Source organism: Notechis scutatus, chromosome 2, assembly GCF_049901735.1.
Source record: "Notechis scutatus isolate UNSWTSFEM ecotype Mainland chromosome 2, rNotScu1.2, whole genome shotgun sequence".
Lineage (NCBI taxonomy): Eukaryota > Metazoa > Chordata > Lepidosauria > Squamata > Elapidae > Notechis > Notechis scutatus.
In genome coordinates this window covers 157,692,939-157,718,666 of record NC_142010.1, presented here as the reverse complement: position 1 = coordinate 157,718,666, position 25,728 = coordinate 157,692,939, and the positions used below count along the sequence as shown (strand labels likewise).

Sequence of the window (25,728 nt, the reverse complement as noted above, 5' to 3'; positions counted from 1 at the left end):
ACTAAGTTATTTAATTTTTGATTGAAAATATGAGATTATATGCAATGTAATTGTAATTGAAGACTACGAAATGGAGGCACAAAACAATTTGTAAACCAACCGGCACACTGTATGTATACATATGGAAGATAGCTTGATGTTTTTATGTTTTGTTTGTTTATGTTTGTTTTTAAAAACCAATAAAAACTTAAATAAAAAAAATCTATTTTTATAGTGTACAAAAAATTTGATCAGTAGAAAAGTAACCATTCATATAGCCTGTAAGACTTCGTTTTCATTTTGTTTTTGTTAAGGATTAAAACAAAGATAAACTCTCTGAAATAAAATATCTGAAATAAGAAGCTTAGAAATTACAAAACTAAAACTTACTACTTGGGTTTAAACAAATTTGAAAAACAGTTATAATACAAAACTCAGAACATCAGCCTTATCCACAAGCTTTTACTGAAGTATGATTTAGAATCCAAGGTTAAAAACCATATGATTGAATGGATGCGAAATCCAAATAGAACAATTTATATACCACACTAGGAATTTACTGTTAATATTATACTTAGAGAAGACAAATACAAAACGTCTTGCTGCTGATATATTATTTCATTGCTGTCAGCCTTACCAGGTAGACAAGACCAAAAAACAGATGCCATATAGACCTAAAACTATTTTGATTCAGATTAACTATAGTACAGAATCTTGAAGTCTGAACATGTTTCCCCGCTTTCCTTTTTTATGTATCATCTGAAGGAGGCGTGTGCCTGTTTGAGATGTTTTTATAACCTCATCTGGGCTTAAGCAACGTTTATCTACATATTACCCTGGTAACAAATCTTCCTCTCTCCATAAAAGTCACCCTCTTTATTTTCCACAATTGCTGATTGTCAAAATGGACAATTCAGATTACAGAAACTGCTTGAAACACAATAATTAGGCCTGATCATTATTAGGCCTACCTTATTGATTTATTCTGATTGATGAGTCTTATTATATTGTCTTATGATAATTACTAGATACCGTGTTTCTAAAATGCCAAACTGATTTGAAAAAGTACCTGATAAGTTCAATGCCATTCCAAAATGAAAGAAAAACTAATTAGTAAAGAACTTAAAGAATAAAAAACAAATGACAAAAAACTAAGTAAGAATTTATTCAAAGAAAGTTTTAAACAGACCATGGCACCAGATGTATTTGGAATATTAGGACCTTTGCTAAGATTTTTGAAGAATTGAGTAAAGAAAATAATTGTTCCATAGGAACATAAATTGTTTAGTTTTATTAGGAAAGACATTACTGGCTGAAAGTTGAAAACAAAGCAATGAAGAAACTGAGACTTACTGAATATAGAATTATGCCACTAGCAGGGACTCAAGTTCCAGGCAGGAAAAAGAAAAGTGAAATTTAGAAAATGACAGATAAAAGGATGGCACTTCAAAGGTTTTTGAAGAATTAGGTCAAAAAATTATAACTAACCTGCCAGCAATAATCTCTGCACCTGTAAATGTATTTTTAAAGAAGTTTATAAAGAAGAGGTGAAAGATGTGATTGACAACAGTGTGGTAAAAATTATGGGCAAACAGAATACCATAGATAGCCAAAAAAAAAAAACAACAACCCTCCTCAAATAGATCATCAAACAAATCAACCCAAAATTTTCACTAGAGACAGAAAATGATCAGGCTGATGATATCATACTTCAGATACACTATGCAAAGTCCTTTAGCTCTCTAGCGAAGTCTATCATGATGGGAAAGGTGGAAAGAAACAGAAAGGATGACCAACAGTAAGGTAGATCAGTGATCCCCAACCTTTTTTACGCCGCGGCCCGGTACCGGCATCAGCTGGGCGCCGCCATCTTTTTTTGATGAAAAAGTGCTTCCGGTGACTTTTCATCAAAAGATGCGGCCTCCGAGCTTTTCCGAGAAATGGCTTTCACCCAGAAAAGCTCACGGCTGGCGCCACCATCTTTTTTTGATGAAAACGTGCTTCCGGTGAGCTTTCTACCCGGAAAAGCTCACCGGAAGCACTTTTTCATCAAAAAGATGACGGCGCCAGCAAGCCAGCGGCCTGGTAGGACTTGTTCCGCGGACCGGTACCGGTCCGCGGACCGGTGGTTGGGGACCCCTGAGGTAGATGGACTCAATTTCAGTAGCAGTAAGTATTCTATTAGAAGAACTGAAGAACCAGGCTGGCAAAAGAGCCTCCTGGAGAAAATATAGCTACATCATCTAAGAGTCAAGATTGACTTGATGGCACACAATAATAACCATCACTAACCTAATGTTCTTCTGAAAAAACTTATTCAGTTTTATATAGCATGTATTTTTTTAAGTTTTTCTGTCCTTTTTACTTTTTTCTGCTATTATTTTTATAGGATTGTTCTTTAAATATTTAATAAAGGAAAGGAAAAGAAAAAAGTGGGTTCTAAGAAAGGAACAGGGGTTACTAGAAGACAAAATAGACAAGCACTGTTACTATTACTAGACAAGCACTATTACTTTTTTTTTACAAGTGACTAGAAGACCAAGGAACTTCTATATATGCATGTGATATATCTAGATTTCAGTGGAGGTATTTAATAAATTTGACCACAGCCTCTTACTTGATAAAAGAGAACAATGAGGAATGGATCCTGCTAATGGGTAGGTTTGCAGTTGATTGAACAGTCATACCCACTGGCCCTTAATGTACCTAGGTCTGCATAGAGGATAGGAGGGTGGAGGCACATACCTCAGGAAATTGTTCTAGGGCTAGGTCAACTCTCTTCAACATTTTCATAAATGATTTAGATGAGGGAAAAGAAAAAATGCTTAACAAAAATGCAGGTGATCATTGCAAATGCAGAATAGACTTAGCCTGTAATTCCAAAGGCAGCTAGATTTTGCTTTTCCTTGAAGATTCTCATCCACTTCTCATCCAATAAGCTTCTTCAGTTCTGACTGAAAGGTGGAGAATGGAAGGATTTATATTTCTCGCAGTTATCTGGTTGCTAGAACTCATTTCTGAGAGTTGTTGAGGCCACATGGAGGTTTATCTGTGCCCTCAGGGTCTCCCAAATATTCCACTCTCATTTGCACTATTTAGGTAATTCTGAGGACACTAGATTCCAATTTGCTAAATTTTCTGGATAGAAATCTAATTTAAAACAGTCCATTTCTCTGAGGAAACTAAATCAGAAGACAGGGAAGGAAGTTTTAGAAAAGCAGGGGACACAATGTGTCAGAATAGTTGTTTTAAATATTTCATCAAATTTCTTCCAATGGGCCTCCTGTGGTTTTTTTTACTTAACATTACTTTTTTTTTCTTTTAATCCAGTAGGATGTAGGATGCTCAGAACTATTACCGAAATATTATTCTGTTATTTCTGTTACTTTTGTCCTAGAAGTGTACATTCATAGTCAGACTTATCGACATGTACCTCACCATGCAGTTCTGGAATAAGGTTTTAATCATATGGTACTATCCTGCATACTACTGGATAGGGGATGCGGTGGCTCAGTGGCTAAGACGCTGAGCTCGTCGATTAGAAAGGTCAGCAGTTTGGCGGTTCAAATCCCTAGCACCGCAAACGAAGTGAGCTCCCATTAATTGTCCCAGCTTCTGCCAACGTAGCAGTTCGAAAGCATGTATAAATGCAAGTAGAAAAATAGGAATCACTTTGGTGGGGAAGCAGAAGTGGGATTCAGCCGGTTCTGACTGGTTCTCATGAACCAGTAGTGGAAATTTTGAGTAGTTCTGAGAACTGACTGGCCCTGCTATTTGCTGCCTGCCTGATCAGCTGGGACTTCTTTTGTTGCCCTGCACAAAGAATGGAACTGGAAAGCAGGTTAATGGGGTAGGCAGGGAATGGGGATTTTGAGGTAACCTTCCCCTGCCACGCCCACCAAGCAACACCCACAGAACCAGTAGTAACATTTTTTAATCCTACCACTGGTGGAAGGTAACAGTGTTCCGTGCACCTTTGTCATTTAGTCATGCCGGCCACATGACCACGGAGACGTCTTCGGACAGCGCTGGCTCTTCGGCTTTGTAACGGAGATAAGCACTGACCCCTAGAGCCAGAAACAACTAACACGTATGTGCGAGGGAAACCTTTACCTTTAGTATCCTGGATATATGGAAGTTATGGTCTATGATTGTGACTAAGCACTCATTAACAAATAGAATGATGCAATCGTGAGGCTTGACACAAATTATTTTTAAATTTTTAAGGTGGGAAATTTTTTCTTTATTCTCCTACCATGTAGCTCTTTGGGCCCTCTGCTGTGGCTCCCTGTCCCATCACTGGCTGGCCCCGCCCCTTACCCTTCCCTCCCAGTCACCCCTTGCCTAAGAAGGGTGACAGCCGACCCAATTGGGTTCCCAAAGAGCAAACACAAAGGCAGCAGCCCCCACCTTTTAAGGTTTAATAACAAATTATGTTCTGAAGGCTGCTTTCCACTAATTAGCTCCAACAAGAAAGAGCCTTGCCAAGTTTGTCAAGGCTGCCAAAAACCCAGAGATAAGAACTAATTTACAAGATTTCTCCAAACACTAAGATGTCCACCAGTTGAGCTTAAGAGCTTCTTTGCTGTCTGCAAAGAACGCTTTTCCAAACCTGGCTTTTATCCTCTTGAGAGGGGCCATTACCTTGCAGACTTACTCCCGAGTTGCCTGTGCTGCTGTAATTGTTCTTTCCTCCGAGTAATCCTTCGTGCACGTGCACTTGGCACAGGCTCCTCGGGAACCTCGTCGTCACTGCTGCCAGCCCCCACAATCTCTGAAGGCAGCAGTCCACTCCGATGGTCCTGGCCCCTCATCAGAGTCATCTCTCTCCTCAGCCATCTGCACCTGCTGCCGGTTAACACAGCGGTGGATGGAGACTTGCTCCATATTCCAGAGAGGGAGCGAAGCATCCCTTGTCTACTTGCCTCATCTCATGGGAACTTCTGGCCCTTGTTGGTGCTGTGTGCCCCTCGGTTGCTCGGGGAGATGTGCGACTTTGTCTCTCCCCCCCGAGACACTGGCTGGCCTGGCTGCGGCTGCGGCTGCTGCTCTTGCCCGCCTGCATGGCCTGCTCGCTGCTCTTGTAGCACCTTGCTCAGCACACTTAAATTTAGCATGCTTCACAGTGGGAGAGACGGCGTCCCCTCCTCATCCTGGAGCCCATTACTACACAGAGCATCGGCTGCAGCCGGGTCGGGTTCATGCAGCACCAACAAGGGCCAGAAGAGGCAACTATGGGAGAGAGACAGAGAGGGAGAAAGAGAAATGAGAAAAAGACAGAGATAGAGATACCTGTTTCCCAGAGAAAAGAAAGTACCGGGAGCCACAAAACCTGGGTAAGCATGGTTGGAGGGGAGGTGGTCATGTGACTGGGTGGGAGCGAGTGATGTCGAGTTGGCCACACCCACCCAGGTTTTATGGCTCCTGGTATTTTCTTTTCTGTGAAAAATGGATCCAAATGGCTCTTTGAGTGTTTAAGGTTGCAGACCCCTGTCCTACCCTTTTCCAGGTGATTGACAAAGGATGATTTCTGATGGAGGATTAAATAATACATTTCATTAATGGAGAGCATTATCAGAGAGATTATCATTTGACACAGAAATTGCATTTTGTAATAATGCTGGAGATGTCAGAAAATAGTCTATGCTACTGTCCATGCCATTATTGTTCACTGTAGTATCCTTGGATAAATGTACTGTATATAAATCTCATATGTGGATGACTCTCAATTTTTTAATCAAAATACCATAAAAATGCAATTAGCCGATATGCACTTTTCATAGCATTTTACTTAAGGATTTACTTATACCTGGATGGGTTTATATACTTTATATATATACACACACACACATATGCATATATATGTGCAGGTCTTGGTGTGTTCGGGTCTTTTCCTATGTAAGATTGAGAGTATCTTGCTGACGTTTCAACGTTGGATCTTGTCGAAACGTTGCCAAGATACTCTGAATCTTACACTGGAAAAGACCTTCACATTGGAAGCCAAATCTGACCCTAGGTTCCATCTCAGTTTACCTTCCCAATAAGCAACTGAATCAAAGATCTTTTAAAATGTAAAAGCAGTTTATTAGGGTATCCTCATAAAATGGGAATTTCTCTATGACAAAGGAAGAGAGAACCCCCAGTCCCACCTTTCACTTCTTTTTATAGTTAACACAACAAATACAAAATTTTAAAAGAGAGAAAATAAATCAAATTAAAATTCAAAGTAACTGTTAGCTAACACATTACAAAACCCGTGTCATTTGCCCCTCACATGCATTAATTTCTCAGGCAAAAGCCTGTTTCTCGGACTGCAGTCGCGCTGCAATTGGGGAACCTTAGCAGATTCCAAAAAAATTAGAGCTGCGCAAATTCTCAGGTAAACAAATCTCGTTCAGATTCACCGCTCCTCTGAAGCCTTCCGAATCGTAATGCTCAGTTTAAAGAAGCCATGTTGTGTCGTAAAGCACTTGCGTAAAAATTGCACTGCAACTTTAAGAAACCTAATACAAAGAAAAAAATAAGACAGCTGAATCAAGGTCAACTTCGTGTCACGACTCCGCTGTTTCTATGACGAAATATCTTCACCGCCACCCAGCAAACCTCCAAGAACATTCGGAAAATTCCAAAGATGGAGGCGCCCACGGCAAGGAATAAACTTCAAAATGGCGGCCACCATGCGCCAGCATACAAGATGGCCCCGCCCACAGGAGGGGGAGAGTTAATTCCAAGATGGCGCCCTCTATAGTTCCGGTCACTCGGTAAGCGCGTTGTAACATGGCGGTCCGCGGAAGCCGGCTGCTGCTGGGTGGCGTCCGGTTGTATAACGCCAAGCCGCTTAAGTTACAACTGAAGGGAATTTATCGGCCGGACCCTGCCGATCCCCTCACTCCGGCCTGGCACCTGACTCCCGAATATGAAGCCAAGCTGTTTGGGCGCCACGGGCAAGCCTCCGGAGTGGACCCGACCCGGTTGTGGCCGTCGCCGGAGAAGCTGCAGGAAATGGAAGCTGAGCAGAGAGCCTGGTACCCTTCCTTGAAGGAGATGCAGCAGTCGCTGGATGCCAAAGACAGCGAGGCCGAAGCCCTGCAACGACAGAAGTGAGGAAGGCAGGAGGAGGGAGGCTGCGGGTGGGCGCCACGCGTGGAAGCCTCTCCTTGGGCTGGACGAGGAGAGGGCGGAACCGGGGAAAGTCGCGAGCGCCCTTCGGGCGTGGGAGGCCACCGCGATGCAATTTCAGCCTTCGGGTTTTGCTGGGACGGCGCTGAGCCAACAAACCACACACTTTGGGAACGGCCCTTGAGTGGACCTTAGGCTTCTGACTTGAGGCCTAATTGCACATTTTCCGAAGCCTCATCAGAGAGGTTGTTGCAGAATAATGGGACTAAACAGAGGAAGGCCGCCTGCAGCAACACGAAATAAAAATTATATACTTCTGGTGTGTGAATAAGTATTTGTGAGTTGCACAGGGTGGATTAGCAGATCTCCCAGAGCTGAGCATCCATAAACATTTGTTCAGTGTCCATGTTTTGGGCAATTATTTCTGCACCAAGAGAAATCCTTTTGTTTGTTTGTTTTCATTTTGCATGTTTAAATGTAGTTTGCTTTGTAGGTGTTTTTGCTCTGGGTAATTTCAACGGTATTGAAGGATGCTGGTAGATGCTGCTGGCCTCAGACATTCTTTGGTGTGCCATGAGTGTACATTTGAAGCAAAACATCTGATAAAATTTAGAGCAAACAATCTGTGCATTAATAAAAGCTAAGCAAAACTCAGATTGCCATGCTATGGTTTAATTTTGCTACTCTTGCCTAGTAGATCAGTTCCAGAGCAAGATGCTGGAGGATTGCTTTGCTCAGGCATCTCCTTTTCAGGTGCTGTCTGAATTTTATTCTTTCTTCCCTCATGAAGTAATGGAAGTGCCAAATGAATCACGGCATACTATAGTAATCTAGACAAAATGAAAGTACTATTGATAGATGACTTTTTTTCGTAGAGCAGTGTTTCTCAACCTTGACAAACTTAAAAAGTGTAACATTTAAATCCCAGCTGGCTAGGCACTTTTGGGAATTGAAATTCACACATCTTAAAATTGAAAAATACTGCTGTAGAGAAATATGATATTCTGTATGAGATTGCAGGCTCTTTTCAGGAGCACATTTGCAATTTGAGTAACATGCTCATGTTAGATGGCAGGTAAGACGGCATTTTTGTGAAGTTTCCACTGATTTGAGCTTCCATTGTAACTTTGAGATTTTTCTACATTACTTTGAGGACTCACGGCATAAAATGCAATTTGTAAATTGCTGATTTAACAAGTTAAATTGAGCACCTCTCAATATTTTAGATCAGTGTCATGGTATCTCTATGAACACTATCCAAAATGAATATTTTAAATTGTAAAGCTATTGTAGACTTTGGTATTAGAATAACTATTTAGTATGAACCTATTCACCCATTAAAGTGAAAATGCTGAAAATAAACTGAAAACATATTTTTTATGTCTAGAGCTGTATAATGTTTTGTTTCATAGTTTTGTCTTTTGCTTTCTAGAGATGAGATAATTGCTGCCAAAATGGCTAAAATGCCCCAGATGATAGAAGACTGGCAGAGGGAAAAACGGCAACGCAAGCTCAAAGAACAGCAAGAAAAAGAACGAAGGCGGTTGTTACTGGCTGAGGCCCGGGAGCAATATGGCTATCACCTGGATCATCACAGTCCTGAATTTCAAGAGATGGTGGTAGAGAGGGAGAAGATTAAACGGATGGAGCAGAAGGAGGAGAAAAAACGTATGAGGGGGATTCAGGCCAAAAAAGCAATGGAAAGCAAAATTCTTGCCTCATCTCCAGATAGCAAGGAGGAGATGGCTGAACAAAAGGATACCTAAAATACTATATTGTAAGTCTTTTAAATAAATCTGCCTACAGATTGTGACAGGCAATTCTCAGAGGCCCAATTGATTTACTGCACTTCTCCTCATGCATTAAAGGCCAACTTAGAAGTCTTATGGAATGTGGAATGCTTCACTGTACAGAACAATCTAATGTCCTTTCTCTGCCTGCTGTGACCACTTGGAGCTTCAACAAAGGATTTTTGAATAGCAGATGCATTCTCTGAATTTCTTTTCTCTTTCAAAAGAGCAAGCTCTGTCTCCACCATCTAGCTCAAGGGTCCCCAACTCCCGGGCTGTGGCCCACTATTGGGCCGTTGCCTATTTGGAACTGGGCTGGGCTGGGCTGCACGAGAGGCAAGTTGGTGCGCGCACACAGCTCCACTTGCGCAAGCAGTGCCCCAAAGGCTTCTCGTGTGTGTAGAGCTGCGCACTGGCCTGCTTACGTGGCCCAGTTCTCTCCCCCCACCAGGCCGCAAACCCCCCTCCCTCCAGGCCACTTGCTCCCAATGCTCCAAAAGTTGAAGGGTGGGAGCAGAAGCTGAGCAGGGACGAACATGCCCTGCTCAATCTGCTTTTCAAGCATCAAGCAGCCTCCATGAGTCTGAAGGAGAATGAGACTGCACTCCCAAAGGCTTCTCTTCTCCGTGCCAAAAGTTTTTGCAAAGGGGAGTGATCTCGTGCTGTTTCAGGCCTTCTGACCCTTTGCAAAAGTTTTTGGCATGGAGAAGCTTGAAGGAAACAGGGCCCCAAAGGCTTCTCTTCTCTCTTGTGTGAGTGGAGCTGCGTGTGTGCAGCCCTCTCCTCCCTCCCCACCAGCCAGGCTGCCAAGCTGCAAAGTTTGGGGACTGCTAATCTATCTAACTGCCCTATTCAGTTTGTTGAATATCTGGAGTTTTAAGTAAGAAATACTTACTTTTAACCAAATGGGGGAATGTTTTTAAAAATACTTGTTAGGTGTCTAAAAACAAGGTGGAGGTTATATAAAGGTAAAGGAGTCCCCCGACTATAGGGGGTGGCGCTCATCTCCATTTCAAGGGCCATTGAGCCATCGCTGTCCAAAGATGTTTCTGTGGTCAAGTGGCCAGCATTACATCACAGAGCGCTATTACCTTCATACTAAAGTGGTATCTACTTGCTTTTGTATGCTTTTGAACTGCTAGGTTGGCAAGAGCTAGGGCAAGGATGGGAGTCTCGTCGCACAAAGCTCAGGTCTCAAAACTGGGCTGCTGGCTTTCTAACCAATTTCTTAACCTCTGAGCCGTAGCACCACCCTAAGGTTGCGTCCCAGATAATTATTGCCTAGAATTTTGACTGGATGTTGTTTGGTACATTTCTTAATGGTAACATTACTGAATTTAATTTGAAAAAATGTCATCAGTAATGGCAAGGGGGGGGGGGGGGGGGGGGGGGGGGGGGGGGGGGGGGGGGGGGGGGGGGGGGGGGGGGGGGGGGGGGGGGGGGGGGGGGGGGGGGGGGGGGGGGGGGGGGGGAAGCGTCGAGAAGGATTTATCCCTGACATTATTCCTTCAGCCTCTTATTAAAGGTAAAAGAATGTAAAGTATTGAATCTATTATAGTTGCATATAGAGATAAAGATACCAGTTGAATGGGCCAAGCAATAAACCTAACATTTTTTCCTATTCCTTGACCGAGTTCACACTTCTCTGTGTGTAGGATTCACACTAAGGATGTACATAAATAGACATGGACTTGTGCTATGAAAGTCTGCTCTGAATTTTGGCATATTTGCCCTGCTCCATTCACAATTCTATACCAGTCTTTCAGCATTATACCTTTCAGCATTTTGGCTGAATTCATGTTGCGAATCTGGATTGAACGCCATTATGCTTCCTGCAGCATTTCATACAGCTTGGGATTATTGAGCCCACCAAATAAGATGGATTTGCTGCATCCAAGCAAACAATGATTTTGGCTTGATACCTTCATCTTTTACAGATGTTCATTCCTTACTGACAATAATTATGAAGGGACAATCCACCAAAAAGGGATTTGTGCACTGAGCACTTTTTGCACTAAATAGCTGTGCCTGAGCAGAGGAATTTTGAAAACACTGTACACATAACCCATTCAGCCATAACTCCCCTATGCACACTGTAGCTGAAGGAGAGGCTGATGCCTAGTATGGCATTGTGTAAAAAGCAGATGGTAGGCTGCCTTCACTACAAACTGCTTAGCTGAAAAGGTTTTTGGTCCAAGTCCACCCTGGCAGATTCGGAAAAAATAGTTATCAGTACCTGTAATTTAATACTCTGGTTCCCTCTAGTGGCAAAACTAGAGCAGAATTTCGTTCAGTCTCTGCACAGTCTTTTATTTTGATAATGCTCCTAATGAATGTATGAAAAGTAGGGAACCAAAAAGAAACTATTCAAGGTAGATTTTGCCATCTAACAATATTTTAAATAAAAGGCTTGTTTTTTCTTTTGTGGTTAATTAGGTCCTCAAAATGGCACATACCTGCAGAATCACTTAATGGTCTCTTGGCAGTCCTTATTTTCTACCGGATTTTGAGAAACTGATGGTGACACTAGTTCAAAAACAAATAACATTTATTCTCCACTACTGTTGCCATGTCCTTTGGAAGAACTATTGATACAATCCATATGAACAATTTGAGTAAGCTTGTTTTGTGTGTTTATAAATAATCCTTTTTCTGTTTTAAAGGTAGTATTAAAAATGGAAGGTAGTGAATACATAGCTTAACTCCTAGCTTTCATTAAGCAGAAGCAAAATTTCTTATGGGAATTATTATTTTACAAATGTATTTAAGTACTAGATTCTTCTCATTACTAAGTTATGTAATTCACTTTTCAAATTATAATTCAAAAATATATTTGAGCTATGAATTTTCACATGCTTTCTAATTTTGCTACTGATGGAAACAGTATTTTATGTGCTTCTGTTTTCTTACATGGAGCGTTGACATTTTTAGGCAACAGTTTCTTATTATGTCATGGGAAGTAGTAATTTACAGTAATTTGTAATCAGCTTGCAGTAAATTAGGTCTGAATTCCCTGTTCCTCTTGACAATTGGATTGAGGTGTCTGTGTAAATACTGTATATATAAATGGTGCTGCATCATCCTGAAGATAAGGATTTACTGGGATATCCAGGGCTTCATCTTTGGCTAGTGCTATTCAACCTACAGGATGGACTGAAAAAGGTAATCAGATTTGCAGATGAAACAAGCTGGAAGGAATGGCTAATACTTTGTAGCAATCTTAGATACTTTAAGATTTCTGGGAGTTGAAGTCCAGACATCTTAAAGACACTAAGGTTGAGAAACACTGCTTTAGGATGAAAATCACACTTCAAACTGACCTTGACAGATTTTTTTTTTTGGGGGGGGCAATGCCAGCAGAATGATGTTGGGCAATGACCAATACACAGCCTTGTATTGGAGTAGAAAAATTCAAATAGAAAGGTACAGGAATAATGACTTGGGGGGGGGGGGATAGGTATACAACTGTTGTCATCAACTGAACCTGAGTAAGCAATATGAGAGAGCATTTAAAAGGGCCAATGCAATCTTCAGCTACCTTAATAGAAGCATCCAAATCACAGGACATAATCATTCCATGATTCATTCCACAAGTGGCTAGCTAAGCCACTTATGGTATTGTGTCCTGTTTTGAGGATCCTCTTTGACAAGTTGGTTTAAGGTTAGACAAAAGCTATCAAGATGTTAACAGATCTGGAAACCAACCACTTCCTGCAATGTCTGGGCATGTTTTATTTGCAAAGGAGAAAAATAAGGATACAATAATCAACCAATCCCCCCCAAAAAAGGCTGTTGTACAAGAGTGGGTCAATGTGTTCTCTGATGAAGGTGAGAGCAAGACAAGAGTCAGTAAATTAAAAAGAAAAGCAAAAAAGAAATTGAGGCTGAATATAAGTAATTTCATGATGTCCAGCGCTATTAAACAGTGTTTAGTTCTCCCTTCCTGGAAATTTTAAAATGAGGATTGGATTATCACTTATCAGAGCAGTTTAGTGGATTCCAGGACTAAATCCAGTCCCTGGACTGGATGATCTTTGAATGAATCTTGACTCCTGGCAACTTCATGGAGAGGTCCATGTAGTTTTCTTGGCAACATTTCAGAATTGGTTGATCATTGCTGCCTTCTAGGATATTTTTACTTCCCAGTCTAGAACTGAGAATGATTGACTCAAGATCATCCAGCTAGCGTCTGTGCCTAAAGGGGACTAGAACCTGGGTCTTACTGCCATTTGTCAGCACCCTAAATACTGGGTCACCTTGGCTTTCAAGGTGGCTTATAAGATCCCATGGACTCATACTTCCTATGATGTTTATTATTCCTTTAGGAGCATAATAATGAAACATGACAAAGAACCAACATAAAACAGGATAACAATACAGGTGTGTTTTAGCAATAAATCTACAACACAACAGAAGTAGAATTGATTTCATTTATATTCAGTCATTGAAGAATATGCCAAACTATATTATCTACATACTTTCAAATATGCTTTTCTGTGCCTGGTTATGTTAGTATACTCACATTATGTAATATAACATCTAGTTGAAGTTTGCTCTTAGATTAGACAATAATTAATATGATCCACATTGGGCAAACAAGTCTTATGTTTAATGTCTGGAGATAATTATGCAAGTCAGGGTTTCCCCAAAGATGCTTTTCTAAAAGACAACTGGATTTTCTTGGATTTTTGGAAAACATTTTGCTTCTTATCCATGAAGCTTCTTCAGTTCTGTAGTTCAGAAAACAAGAAAGGCCAGTTGCTTTTTAGAAAACCACCTTTGGGACAAATCTTATTCTATAATGTTTCAGGAATGCAAGGGTATGAAGTGTATTGATCAGTGGGATTAACCCACATCCTATCTTCAGAATGTCATTTGATTCTATTTTGGCTCATAAATGAACTGTTCACTGTTTCTATTAGTAGATATAAGTCCTACTATAGTAGAAACTGACCATTTAAGTGCCATTTAACATAATAGACTTTACTCACTCCATGAAAATTGTTCTTAGGAGGAGGAATACTAACAACAAAGGTAAGGGAAACCAGAAGAGCAAGGAAAAACAATGAAAGACAGCATGTTCAAATGTCATGACCACACAATAAAAGAAGAGATGCCAAAATGTCCCCTTTTTGCCTTTTCATCATTGTTAATGCTAATTACACCAAATATGATTTTAAAATAAGGAATGCAAACAAGTACAACAAAAACCACATTGGCTTAGCGCTGTATGTCTAATAAGCAAGTCCTGAGTAACAGTATGGCAAGGGTGTATGAGACAACCAACAAAGGTATTGAAAGAGCTTTTAAAAAAGAAAAGAAAACCATATTTCAATAGCCCAGTGAATTGATGGAACAAACCTTAGTAGTTAATACTATAATCAGATTGAAAACTGATAAGATCCATCAGCTTTTTTGCCAAATTGATAAGCAAAGAAAATAGTGGGACAAGTATTGACGTGAACAGAATTCTGGAAGTAGTCATAGGCTTTTGAAAATGTCTAAGTCCAGTTACTATTCATCATTCTGCAATATAAGCTGCTTCTTGATTTAAGGGATTTTCGGCCAGATTGTTTGCCCCATCCCAAATTCTGCAAGCATTTTAAATCACTTTCCAACATTTAGAAATGTTCTTAAATAGAGATTGAGCTGATTAAGTCTTATTACAAAAATTCTCTGTTCTTTTCAAAAAAGAGAAGGCCACAGCAGAGAGTTGAGGTTCTATTATGTTTCCAACCAAAACTGGAAGCCTTTGCTGAATTAATTGCACTATTAAGCTCACTCCCAATGTGACAAGAAGGACCATCTGATGTGCCTTGCTGGTTAAGGAGCTCAGACTGAGAAAGAAAGTGGGGGAGCATGAAATTAAAAAAAAAAATTAGGAGGCTGGAACGTCCATGTTATTTCAACGTTTTATGAAATTGAGCAGGACAGAAAATAGGACAAATGTAGCCCTCATTTTGGGTTGACTGGCAGAATATATCATGGAATATTGAAGATAGGCTGCTCCTGTCAGCTTCATTAATTAGCAAGCAGCATTTTCATAGCTATTCCCTGGTTTTGTAAGCTGAAATCCAGTTAGGTAAGACCCATCCATTCATCATAAAGACATCACACACTAGACCAGAAGCCCAGTGGTACAATTACAATACACTTTCAAATAGGCCCATCCCAGGAGGAAGGCAGCATCCTAAGCCCTCGTATTTTGGCAGTTCCTTCTTTGGTCTAAGCACCCTTAACAGTTTGTGAGGAAACCTGTTGCCTTAGGAAGGACTGGTTCCATCTGCATCACTTTCTTCCTGGCTGGCCTTAAGTTTGGACAATACAGCATGAATCCGGAACAGTGTTCGTGACTCCATTGAATAATTTTTGTAGTTGTTCCTGGTGGGAAAAGCATTCAACAATTGCTATATCTTTTATATCAAACCTGTATGTATTATGTGCACCAAAAGCTATTTCATGAATCCAGGTATTATCTTACAGGATAATATTTGATATTTTGTTGATATCTCCTAAGGTAGATGTCCAAAGGACAGCTAAGCATCCTCCCAAGTCAGATAGGGTGTGCAGACTCCTAGTTCCTACCCCAAATATTGTCGTATGTTGGGATCTAGGAATTGTGCCTTTTCCCTGGCAGCCCCTGCCCTATGGAACACTTGCCTTTTGAAGTTTGGCAGGACTCCACCTTTTTAGCCTTCTGAAAGGCTTTAGATTAACACCGTGGAAGGGACCTTGTAGATCATCTATTCCAGGGGTCTCCAACCTTGACAACTTTAAGCCTGGTGGACTTCAACTCCCAGAATTCCCCAGCCAGCTGGGGAAGTTGCCAAGGTTGGAGATCCCTGATCTAGTCCAACCCCCCATCTAAGCAGGAGACCCTACACCATTTCTGACAAATGGCAGTCCAATCTTTATTGAAAGCTTCCATTGATGAAGCTCCCACAACTTCTGAAGGCAAGCTGTTGTTTCATTGGTTGATTGTTCTCACTGTCAGAAAATTTCTCCTTATTTCTAGGTTGAATCTCTCCTTGATCAGTTTCCATCCATTATTCCTTGTCTGGCCTTTGGTGCCTTGGAAAATAGCTTGACTCCCTCTGGCAGCCACTCAAATATTGGAAAACTTCTACCGTGTCTCCCCTTGTCCTTCTCTTCACTAGACTAGCCATGCCCAGTTCCTGCTACTGTTCTTCATATATTTTAGTCTCCAGTCCGTTAATCATCCTGGTTGCTCTTCTCTGCACTTTTTCTAGAGTCTCAACATCTTTTTTATAGTGTGGTGACTAAAAATGGATGCTGCATTCTAAGTGTAGTCTTATTAAGGCTTTATAGAGTGGTATTAGTACCTCACGATCTTAATTGTATTCCTTGCATTGGCTTTTTTTGGCTGCCGCCGCACACTGCTAGCTCAGTTCACTGATTGTCCACTAAGACTCCAAGATCCCTCTCACAGTTACTGCTATTAAGCCTGGTTTCACCCAGTCTATATGTGTACTTTTGGTTTTCCTTGCCTAAGTGTAACCTTTTACTTTTCTCTACATTTTGAATTTTATTTTGTTAGATAAGCCCCAGTGTTCAAGTCTGTCAAGATCCATTTGGATCTTGAGCCTATCTTCTACTCTAAATGGGCAGCAATGTAAATGTTTAAATAAATAAATGTTTAGATCAGATGAATGTGATCCAATAAAAAGAAATGCAATGAACCAGCCTGGGAAATACATCTTTGCTTATTAAATTACTAATCGTTTGACTCAGAGTAACTAAGCTGAGAACTTGCTAGTTCTTAGTCCTTCTTAAACTTACTAAGAACTTGGGGAACAGAAGAAAACATAACTTAGGTAGCTAACAAGCACCTTTGGGCCCTTCTCTCCATGAGATTATAAAACTCTCTCAAATGCTGTTAAGCTAGGAAGTAGCTATATTTTCCAGGGAAAAATATTATGAGATATGCTGAGTGTTTACTTACTTGGCTCTGCGGAGCAACTGTACAGCCTCTTCATTTTGGCCTTGTGCCACATACAGCAGACTCAATTCCAATAGTGCATTAGGTACCAAGTAATGATCATACCTGATCTTCTTCTCACTGTAATAAGATAGAAAGCTGGAAGTTTTACAGGTTTTGCTGTAGTGCAGTTTCCCCTGATCTAAGCCCTCCAGATAGTTTGGAATTAAGTTCCCAGAACAGTCAACAATGCCTCACACTCCCCACCCCCAATTTCCCCCCAATTTTTTTTTAATCAAAGATGCCTGCATCATACCTTCTATGGACCGCACTGAAGCATGCCTCAGCCTCAGTCAAACTGTGCAAATGCTTGAAGACTAAGCCTTTGAGAAGTAACACAAGACACTGGTCATCTACCTGGTACTCACTGGCTGAGGAAATTGTGGGAAGAGAAATGGAAAGAGCAGAAGAAAGGTTAACCAGGACGAGCAGTTACTGCATATTCTACTTTGCAGAAAGGTTAATTGGCAATATTTCCATTCATATTCGTGTAGCAGGCAGGTTACTCATTCTGCTTGTACGGGTAAAAACGGAGGCCATAGATCTCCCTGCACATCTATAATAGCTTGTTTGTGATGCCAAACTACAAAAGAGATTCCCCTTCCAAAATGTACAAGGGGATGTTTATTATTTTTAAAGATCAGATGGATTTCCTCCAGGACTTTAGATTCATACATAAAACAGAATTATAGAGCTGTATGGGTCCATAAACATTATCTAGTTGATTCTTCTGTACAATGCAGGAAAAACCCATTTTTTTCACTAGTGCACTTTTCACTAGTCCAGTGCAATAGGCTGATCTGAGAGACTGACTGACCCAAGTCACCCAAGCCAATTCAACCTTATTTACAGGGACAAAGTATCTACTAAACTACATCTTACCAAAATCATCATAATTTGGTGTGGGCAGTTTCTACCAAAAAACTGAAAAAAGGTTGAGGGAGGGGAGAGTTGCTAATGAAAAAACAGCTCCCTGTTGCTTGATTTAATATACATATTTCTCCCTAATTCTCCGTTTCTCCCAAAATATCCCCATGCATGATTTCCTTTTTGAGTTGATAAGACTTATTTAAAATGTTAAAAATAATGTTTGATCTCATGCAAAATGGATGCTGGGGACAGGAGCTTGCCTATTTGTGTTTTTTTAAAGCTCCAGAGTGGGACAAAACCAGTTAAAACACTTATTGATCAGAATACAGCCCATCATTAATTCCAGGTGTTTCCTATAGGATGATTCTTTTCCTAAACATGGGCTTTGGTTGTTTACCATTTCTTATTTTCTGAGAAAGCATGTAGAGCCTGGCTGTAAACCAGGGTCATTTTTGGAAATAAAGATTATGCCAATGTTTTTGCAGCCTGCTGGTTCCTGTATTTAAATTGAAAGATGAGGTGGGTCAAGGAGCTTGATGATGTCTTTCTTGCTAAGCTGGGGAACCACTGTCTGTTGACACCAACTTTGCTCTACGTGTAGGAAGCCAGCGTGCTACCTGGTGCTTCTTTTAGCTGCTTCTCAGCCTGTATCAGAGTGTCTAAAGTTCCTTCCAACAACTCTTGCTGCTTGCCCAGCACTGTAAATCCATTCCACATGTACATCATTTCCTGAAAAAAAGATAAACCAATACAGAAAGTGAAAAATAGTGAAAAGAAAGGACTAGGTGAAAAGGACTGGGGCAACATGATAGCAGTATTCCAATATTTGAGGGGTTGCCACAGAGAAGGGGGGGGGGTCAAGCTATTTTCCAAAGCAACAGAAGGCAAAACAAGAAACAATGGATGGAAATTAATCAAGGAGAGAAGCAACTTAGAACTAAGGAGAAATTTCCTAACAGTGGAAATTAATCAGTGGAATAGCTTGCCTTCAGAAGTTGTAGGTGCTCCATCACTGGAGGCTTTTAAGAAGGGACGGGACAGCCACTTGTCTGGAATGGTATAGGGTCTCCTGCTTGAGCAGGGGATTGGACTAGAAGACCTCCAAGGTCCCTTCCAGCTCTATTATTCTGTTACTCAGAATTGTGGCAGCAGCTATAAATGGAGGAGATATATTTTGTCACTCTACATCATGGAAGAACCAGTTTGGTACAGTGGTGAAGGCACCAGGGTAGAAACCAGGAGACTATGAGTTCTAGTTGTATCTTAGACATGAAAAGAAGCTAGGTGACCTTGGGCCAGTCACAGCCTTAGGAAGGAGGCAATGGAAAATCTTGCCAAGAAAATTGCAGGGACTTGACCAGGTAGTCACAGGAGTCAACACTGATTTGAAGGCACACCAGGAACCAAAAATTTCATTCCTGAACTCCCCAACATGTGAGCCAAACTATACTGTTTGCTCAGAATGCTTACACATTGCTTAAGATTACTAATTTTATTTTGAAGGAATAAAATATGTTGTGGATCCTCCACCAACAAGGCCCCACAACAGTCCCTTGCTCATTTCCAGTTTAACTACTATCTGCCTTCAAAAGATGGTGACTGCATTCCCTTGCACATTCACAGCCAGTTATGGATATTTTTTAGCAGTGAACAAACCTAGTTCCTTCTTTTAAATGTGTTATTAGTTTTAAGCTGACCTGGATCTCTTATCTTCTGAGCCAGAAATTCAGGTTCCACGATAGTTGATTTGTTAGTGTTAAAGTAGAGCCTTTTCCCCCTTACTGATTCTGAAGATCTCTTAGGATGCAGTTACACAATTCAGATACGGGTTTGAAATTAAGCTCTGTGCATACAAAAGGCAGAGATCTCAATCTAGTGTGGCAATTGTGCTTTACTCCTGTAATTCTGTACTTTAAAAAAAATTATATTATAATTTTACTGAGATTAGTTCTTCACCTATAAATACAACACTATCTGGGAAAGAGTAAGAAGCTGGTTTCTGTTCTGCAAAAATCCTGTCATTTGGAGCACACTATCCATTGTTGGTAGGCCCTTCTCTGACAAATGTCAATTAACTAGAATCACAATAGATCTTAGCATCTTGTTATATTACAGTTTTGCAAGGCAAAAATGGGAGAATGTGCCCAAGAGTATATTTCTCAGTTGTGTATGTATACAGCGTGGAAACAAGCTTGCCAAATAATTTAGGAAGAACATCCATTCAAGTTTTCACTTTTGACCTGCAGTTCATGGATCAAATTCAAACACTGCCAGCTTGGCATAACTGTGAAGAAATCTCCTTTGAGACTCTGTGCTGCGAAATAGTAGAGATCCACTTTCTATCCTTACCAGAGCTGGCACAGGTAAGGGAACCAAGTCACTCGATTTGTAGCGCCTTGCTTTGCGAATGGCAAATTTCTCTGTGGGTGGAGATTTCCCAGCAATTTTCTGTTTGAAGGAGGAAACCTGCCTGTAGGGTAAAAGCATGGAAATTACTAATGTTTCACAAAGGCAGGTATGTGGAAATTAAAAATCTAAGAAAGTTTAGAAAGAGTTTAATCCAGTTCTGCCACATTATACTTTAAATCTTTTAAAGTTTTCAGTCCTTTACAAGTAGCCCTTTAAGTAAGACATTGATTATGCTTCTGCATTCTAACAACATTCATTCACAAGGAATTCATTCATTCACTGCATGAAAATTTCTGTGGCAAATCCATTATAAATCTGCAGATTCCTAACCTTGGGGATTTGTAATCAGTTTTACCATTGGAACAAGAGAAAACTCTTTAAATCTGGCTGGAGAATTTTGGGAGTTGAAGTCCACACATCTTAAAGTTCCTGAGGCTGAGAAACAATGTTTTAGAACATTAATCTTAAATTGCCTCAATTTTCAAAAAACTCTTACCTAAAAAGTTCAACCTCTACTTCACCAAAGGGCCGTGGCTCTTTAGCAGGCAGCATGCTAAGGAAGGCAGCTTTCATATATACATACATTGCCTGCAACAAAACATCAAAGGAGAACATTACAAGATTCTGACAGGAGCCAACTTATTCATTCGTTCGTTCGTTTATTTATTTATTTATTTATTTATTTATTTAAAATCTTTATGTAGCTGCCCATCTTATACCAAGCTCTGGGCAGCTCCCAAGAATTAAAACAACATAAAAACCTGTGCCCATCTTATCTGGCATTCTTCTTTCTCAACAGCCAGCATTGTCATCTCTGCAAGATAGACCAGGCTAAGAAACCAATGCAAAGGAGATGGACTATTTTTTATTGTAATAGTCATGGTATTGGAATCTTGCAAGTCTGAATGTACTTCCCCCTTCCTCTCTTTATCTTCATGGGAACTAGTAAGAAGGTGTCTGAAATTTGCTGAAATTAGTTTCTTGGCCTGGGCTCAAGTCCTGTTTATCTAATTGTTGTCTTGGTAGCACCTCTTCCTCCTGTCCTTCAAAGCCATTACCTATGTCCTCTACAAGCATGGAAAGAGGCACAATCATCCTCTTCCGTTACAGCTCCCCAGGCAGCTATTAGTTGTTAAAATATGATGACTGAGATGCAAAGTAGTAAACAGGGAATAACCACAGATAATACTGTCTTCTATGAATTGTTCAGCCCCATTTTAAAACTATTTAAAATTAATGGTTAAATTAATGGTTATTGCCACATCTTAAATTAATGGTTAATTTAAATTAATGGTTATTGCCACATCTCATGGAAGCACATGGCATAGTTTAACAATATGTTAATATTATCTTTTTTCAGCCCTGAGTCTCTTTTCCCTTCAATGAGTAAACCAAATTTCTGATATTGTAAGGTAGGGGAAATCTCCCATATTTTCTATCTCAAAAGCAATTTAGTAATTCATGCTTACTTTTACCCACTTCCACTTCAAAGTGAAAAATTCTAAATGCTCCTCTTGCTGGAGAGTTACTCTCATCCTCTAAATATTATGGTTGCTCTTTAAAAAAATATTTATAATAGTCTCTTTAAGGTATGGTAACCAGAACTATACATAATGTTCAAGTACTGTATAATCTCACCATCCGTCATAATGCCATAGTTATATTGACAGTTTTATATTAAATTCCCTTCTGATGAATCAAGCATAGAATTTGTGCATTCTCTCTTTTTGTAACAGTTATACTGAGCCATGGACTATGACTCCACAGCCCCATTCATGATCAGTTGATGCTAGCTTTAATCCCATTAATAGATAAATGTAATATCTCAGCACCAAGGTTATAGAACATCACTTCTGAAACTGTGAACACACACTTGACTTTGATAATCCAGCTCCATAGTCTTCCTCAAATGCCAGGCTTCAAAACTGGAAGAATTGGTGCTGAGTGACTAAAGGTGGAATCAACAGGAAAAGTCAACAAATTCCCAAAGTTTCAATAGCCTTGATGTACTTTGCCTTTTTTTAAGGAAGAGATTTCCATAATTTGGTATAATGTTTGAATGTTTTGCTCAAAAAGACTGGTTGTTCTTTAATTGCTGTACACCTTTCTAACCTTAGACCAGCGGTTCTCCTTGCTCAGCAGATCTGCGTAGAAGTAGGCCATCTTCCACATTCCTTTGTAGGCAAAGCACCACATCAGTTCCCAGTAGCACATGTGGTGAAACTGCTTCCAGGCTTGCTGTGCTGAGCAGCCTTCTTCAAACTTCTTGATGGCCTGGCCAGGGAGGGAAAGGTCAAAAGGAAAACCACAAAGGGTTTAGAAAAGCTAACAGTTTTACTGGCAAGGAGAAAACAGGGTTCATATAATACTGGAGGTAAGTTTCTTCTTGAATTCAACTTCCTAAAAAAAAAATCATAGCTTCCTTTTTTAATAATAAGCAATTACAAAGCAACGAGGGTTAGACATTTGTTAAAATAGGTTTGAAAATTGGGATATTATGATAATTCAGAAATACAACAATATCCATATTTGTGACCTGGATTTCCAGAACTTCCTCCAACTCTTTCTTTCGTCTTGCTGATATGTTCTTTGTTAATATCTTTGTTTTATCTTTATTTATTTTCAAACCTGCTACTTTTCCGTACTCTTCTATCTTTTCTATTAATTTAGGTGCTGTTTCCAGTGGATCCTCTAATATAAATACCAGGTCATCTGCAGAGGCTTGCAATTTGTACTCTTCCTTTTTAATTTTCATTCCTTTTATTTCTTTTTCATCTTTAATGTTCCTGTTCAACACTTCCAATGTTAACACAAACAACAGAGGCAACAGTGGACAACCTTGTCTGGTCCCTTTTCTTATGTCTATAGCATCTGTTAACTCTCCATTTATCATGACCTTTGCAGTTTGTTTCTATGGCTTGAATATTTTTTTTACCAAAGCCCATTTGTTTTAACTGTAATAACATAAATCACCAACTCACATTGTCAAAGACTTTCTGTGCATCTAAAAACATCAAAGCCATTTGCTTTTCAGGATGTGCTTCATAATATTCCAAAGTATCCAGAATTATTCTCATATTATCTTTAATTTGTCTCTTTGGCAGAAATCCGTTTTGATCAGAATGAATAAAGTTATTTAAATATCTTTTCAGGCTTTCTGCCAAAATTGAAGCAAAAATTTTATAGTCTGAGTTTAGTAGGGATATTGGTCTATAATTTTTAAAATTTAATTTTTAATAATAAGGTTAAGTATTTAGGGATATATTATATAACAGCAAGATTCAATACACTAAAGGAGGATAATTATCTTAAACTCAAACAACAGATTGCGAAAGATTTGATAAAATGGGAAAATCTACAATTATCATTGATTGGGAGAATATCTACAATTAAGATGAATGTATTGCCTAGAATTTTATATTTATTCCAGACAATTCCAATCAGATTAGGGAAACAGTTTTTTGAAGATCTAAATAAAATAGTGTTAAAATTCATTTGGCAGGGAAAGAAAGCGAGAATAAAACTTAAATTGTTACAAGATGCAAGAATAAGAGGAGGATTCGCTTTGCCCAATTGGGAATTATAATACCAGGTGACAAATGTGATGTGGGTAAAGCAATGGATAATATTAAGGAACAGTAGATTATTGACCTTAGAAGGACATGACTTGCTGTTGGGATGGCATGCCTTCCTCTGGTATAAGGGAACCAAAACACAGGGGTATTTTAGAAGACATTATATTCGAGAGGCATTATTTTTAAATTGGGAGAAGATAAAAAAGCAATATTACTTAAAAATTACATTATGGTTATCTACTATCGAAGCTTTTCCTTATCCAATAACATATAAGAAGGAACAGGCAGTTATATATGGTGAGATATTGAATGAAAAGTGTGAACTTAAATCTATGCAAGCACTGGAAGAACAAGGTATAAAAATGAATTGGTTTTCATATGTACAATTACAATCTAGATTTGATAAAGATCTTAAAACAGAAGGTTTCTATGATAAGTTGACTGATTTAGATAATATTTTGACAGGTACTGATGAAAAGGTAATTAAAAAACTAGGGACATTTATTAGAATGTAAATTTGAGGAAGAACAAGTTAAAGAAATGATGATTGCTTGGAGGAAAAATTTTGGATATGGGATTGATTTAGAGAAATGGCAAAAACTGTGGTCTCAAAACTATAAAATGACAATGTCAACTGCTTATAAAGAAAATTTGTATAAGATGTTTTACAGGTGGCATTTACCCCCGACGAGAATTGTGAGAATGTTTAAGAACAAATCGGATAAATGTTGGAAATGTCATCAGATGCCTGGTTCATATTACCATATGTGATGGATGTGTCTGAATGCAAAGAGATATTGGACTAAAATCCACACATGGTTGGAAAAAATGATAAAACCACATATAGACTTTAAATATTTACTGAGATATTTTTACTGGGAATTATACCGGAAATATCCAATAAAGAATTGAAATATTTGATTGTAAATGTTTTAACAGTGGCAAGAATTGTATTTGCTAAGAATTGGAAAAATGAAAAAATACCTAGGCAGGAGAAAGTTATTAAGAAAATTATGGACTGTGCTGAAATGAGTAAATTGACATTTGAAATTAGAGAACAAGAAGATAAACAATTTTATATGATATGGGACTTATTTTATCAATGGTTAGATAAAAAGACATGGTAATGAAATAGACTAGGAAATTTTATAATAGAAGACTAATAGATTGATGTAGAACATAATATAAAAATATATAAACATTGGACGAATGCATAATATAAATGTATAGTAAAATCTAGAATATCTCGTATAAAATGATGGAATAATAGTTTAGTCAAATGAATGATTAATAACTGATAAATATATAAGCATATGTTAGATTGCCAATGTGAGAATCTATACAACCTATGAGTAAGGACTATGAAAGGATAGCACAAAAGATTTGTAACCAGCTGACACACTGTATGTATATAACTGGAAGATGGTTTTATGTTTTTTATGTTTTGTCTGTATATGTTTGCCTTAAAAAATAAAAAAGTTTATTAAAAAAAAAAAATATAACAATATCCAGTGATTGTCTGTGTGCCATTACTCTGAATTTAGAGTTGAAATGAACATTTATTTTTGATGAACAGTCATTGAGATGTGTAGAACACAAAATTAAATGCTTGATTCTGAACTTCGTATGTTCCTACCTTCTTCATTTTCCATCCCAGCAACTGGTGGGTCTGGGTACAGGAGGTGCTAAGATGACGATTGTCATCATGGAACACAGAAGCTTAAAATTTTGGATATACTACCGTAATATATCAGACTTAACAATAATTAGTAGGATGATTCAGGCACACTGTCTGATCTGCCATCTTCAACTTAGTGCTTTGCTTGCATCTGCCATGAATTATTAGGGGGATGGTGGAAAGAGGAAATAGGAAACTGGTATGTAGAGGGTAGAGATGAGTCAAAGGGAAAGTGGGTTGACAGAAGCCAGAGGTGTGAGAACCAGCCTGTTCCAGTTTTCAAGGCCACAGAGCCTGGGAATGGAATGC

The 25,728-nt window shown here is 39.2% G+C and overlaps 2 protein-coding genes across 7 annotated transcripts in view; one reads left to right on the top strand and one right to left on the bottom strand.

Annotated features, from left to right (window-relative positions):
- Positions 1-6,057: 6,057 nt before the first annotated feature.
- On the top strand, positions 6,058-12,664 carry GADD45GIP1 (GADD45G interacting protein 1). Of its 2 annotated transcripts, XM_026679585.2 has the most exons (3): positions 6,058-7,079; positions 8,531-8,875; positions 11,325-12,664. In XM_026679585.2, the coding sequence occupies exons 1-2, from the start codon at positions 6,757-6,759 to the stop codon at positions 8,862-8,864; spliced, it is 657 nt and encodes a 218-aa protein (XP_026535370.2). In that variant the 5' UTR covers positions 6,058-6,756; the 3' UTR covers positions 8,865-8,875; positions 11,325-12,664. The 2 variants fall into 2 exon arrangements, with proteins under 2 accessions (XP_026535370.2, XP_026535368.2); XM_026679583.2 differs by lacking the exon at positions 11,325-12,664 and having other exon boundaries at positions 8,531-9,080.
- Positions 12,665-13,304: 640 nt separating this feature from the next.
- LOC113419938 (tetratricopeptide repeat protein 39A-like) overlaps positions 13,305-25,728 on the bottom strand; it is a 44,534-nt gene continuing 32,110 nt past the window's right edge. For 4 of the 5 annotated variants that reach the window (XM_087957029.1, XM_026679576.2, XM_087957031.1 and 1 more), the window contains 7 exons: positions 22,279-22,440; positions 20,663-20,754; positions 20,107-20,227; positions 18,375-18,486; positions 17,144-17,258; positions 16,852-16,968; positions 13,305-15,269 (listed from right to left, as the gene is read on the bottom strand). In XM_087957029.1, the coding sequence (XP_087813155.1) occupies positions 15,152-15,269; positions 16,852-16,968; positions 17,144-17,258; positions 18,375-18,486; positions 20,107-20,227; positions 20,663-20,754; positions 22,279-22,440 (837 nt within the window). In that variant the 3' untranslated portion in view covers positions 13,305-15,151. The remainder of the gene's footprint in view (positions 15,270-16,851; positions 16,969-17,143; positions 17,259-18,374; positions 18,487-20,106; positions 20,228-20,662; positions 20,755-22,278; positions 22,441-25,728) is intronic. The other variant, XR_015747891.1, reaches the window with a different exon arrangement.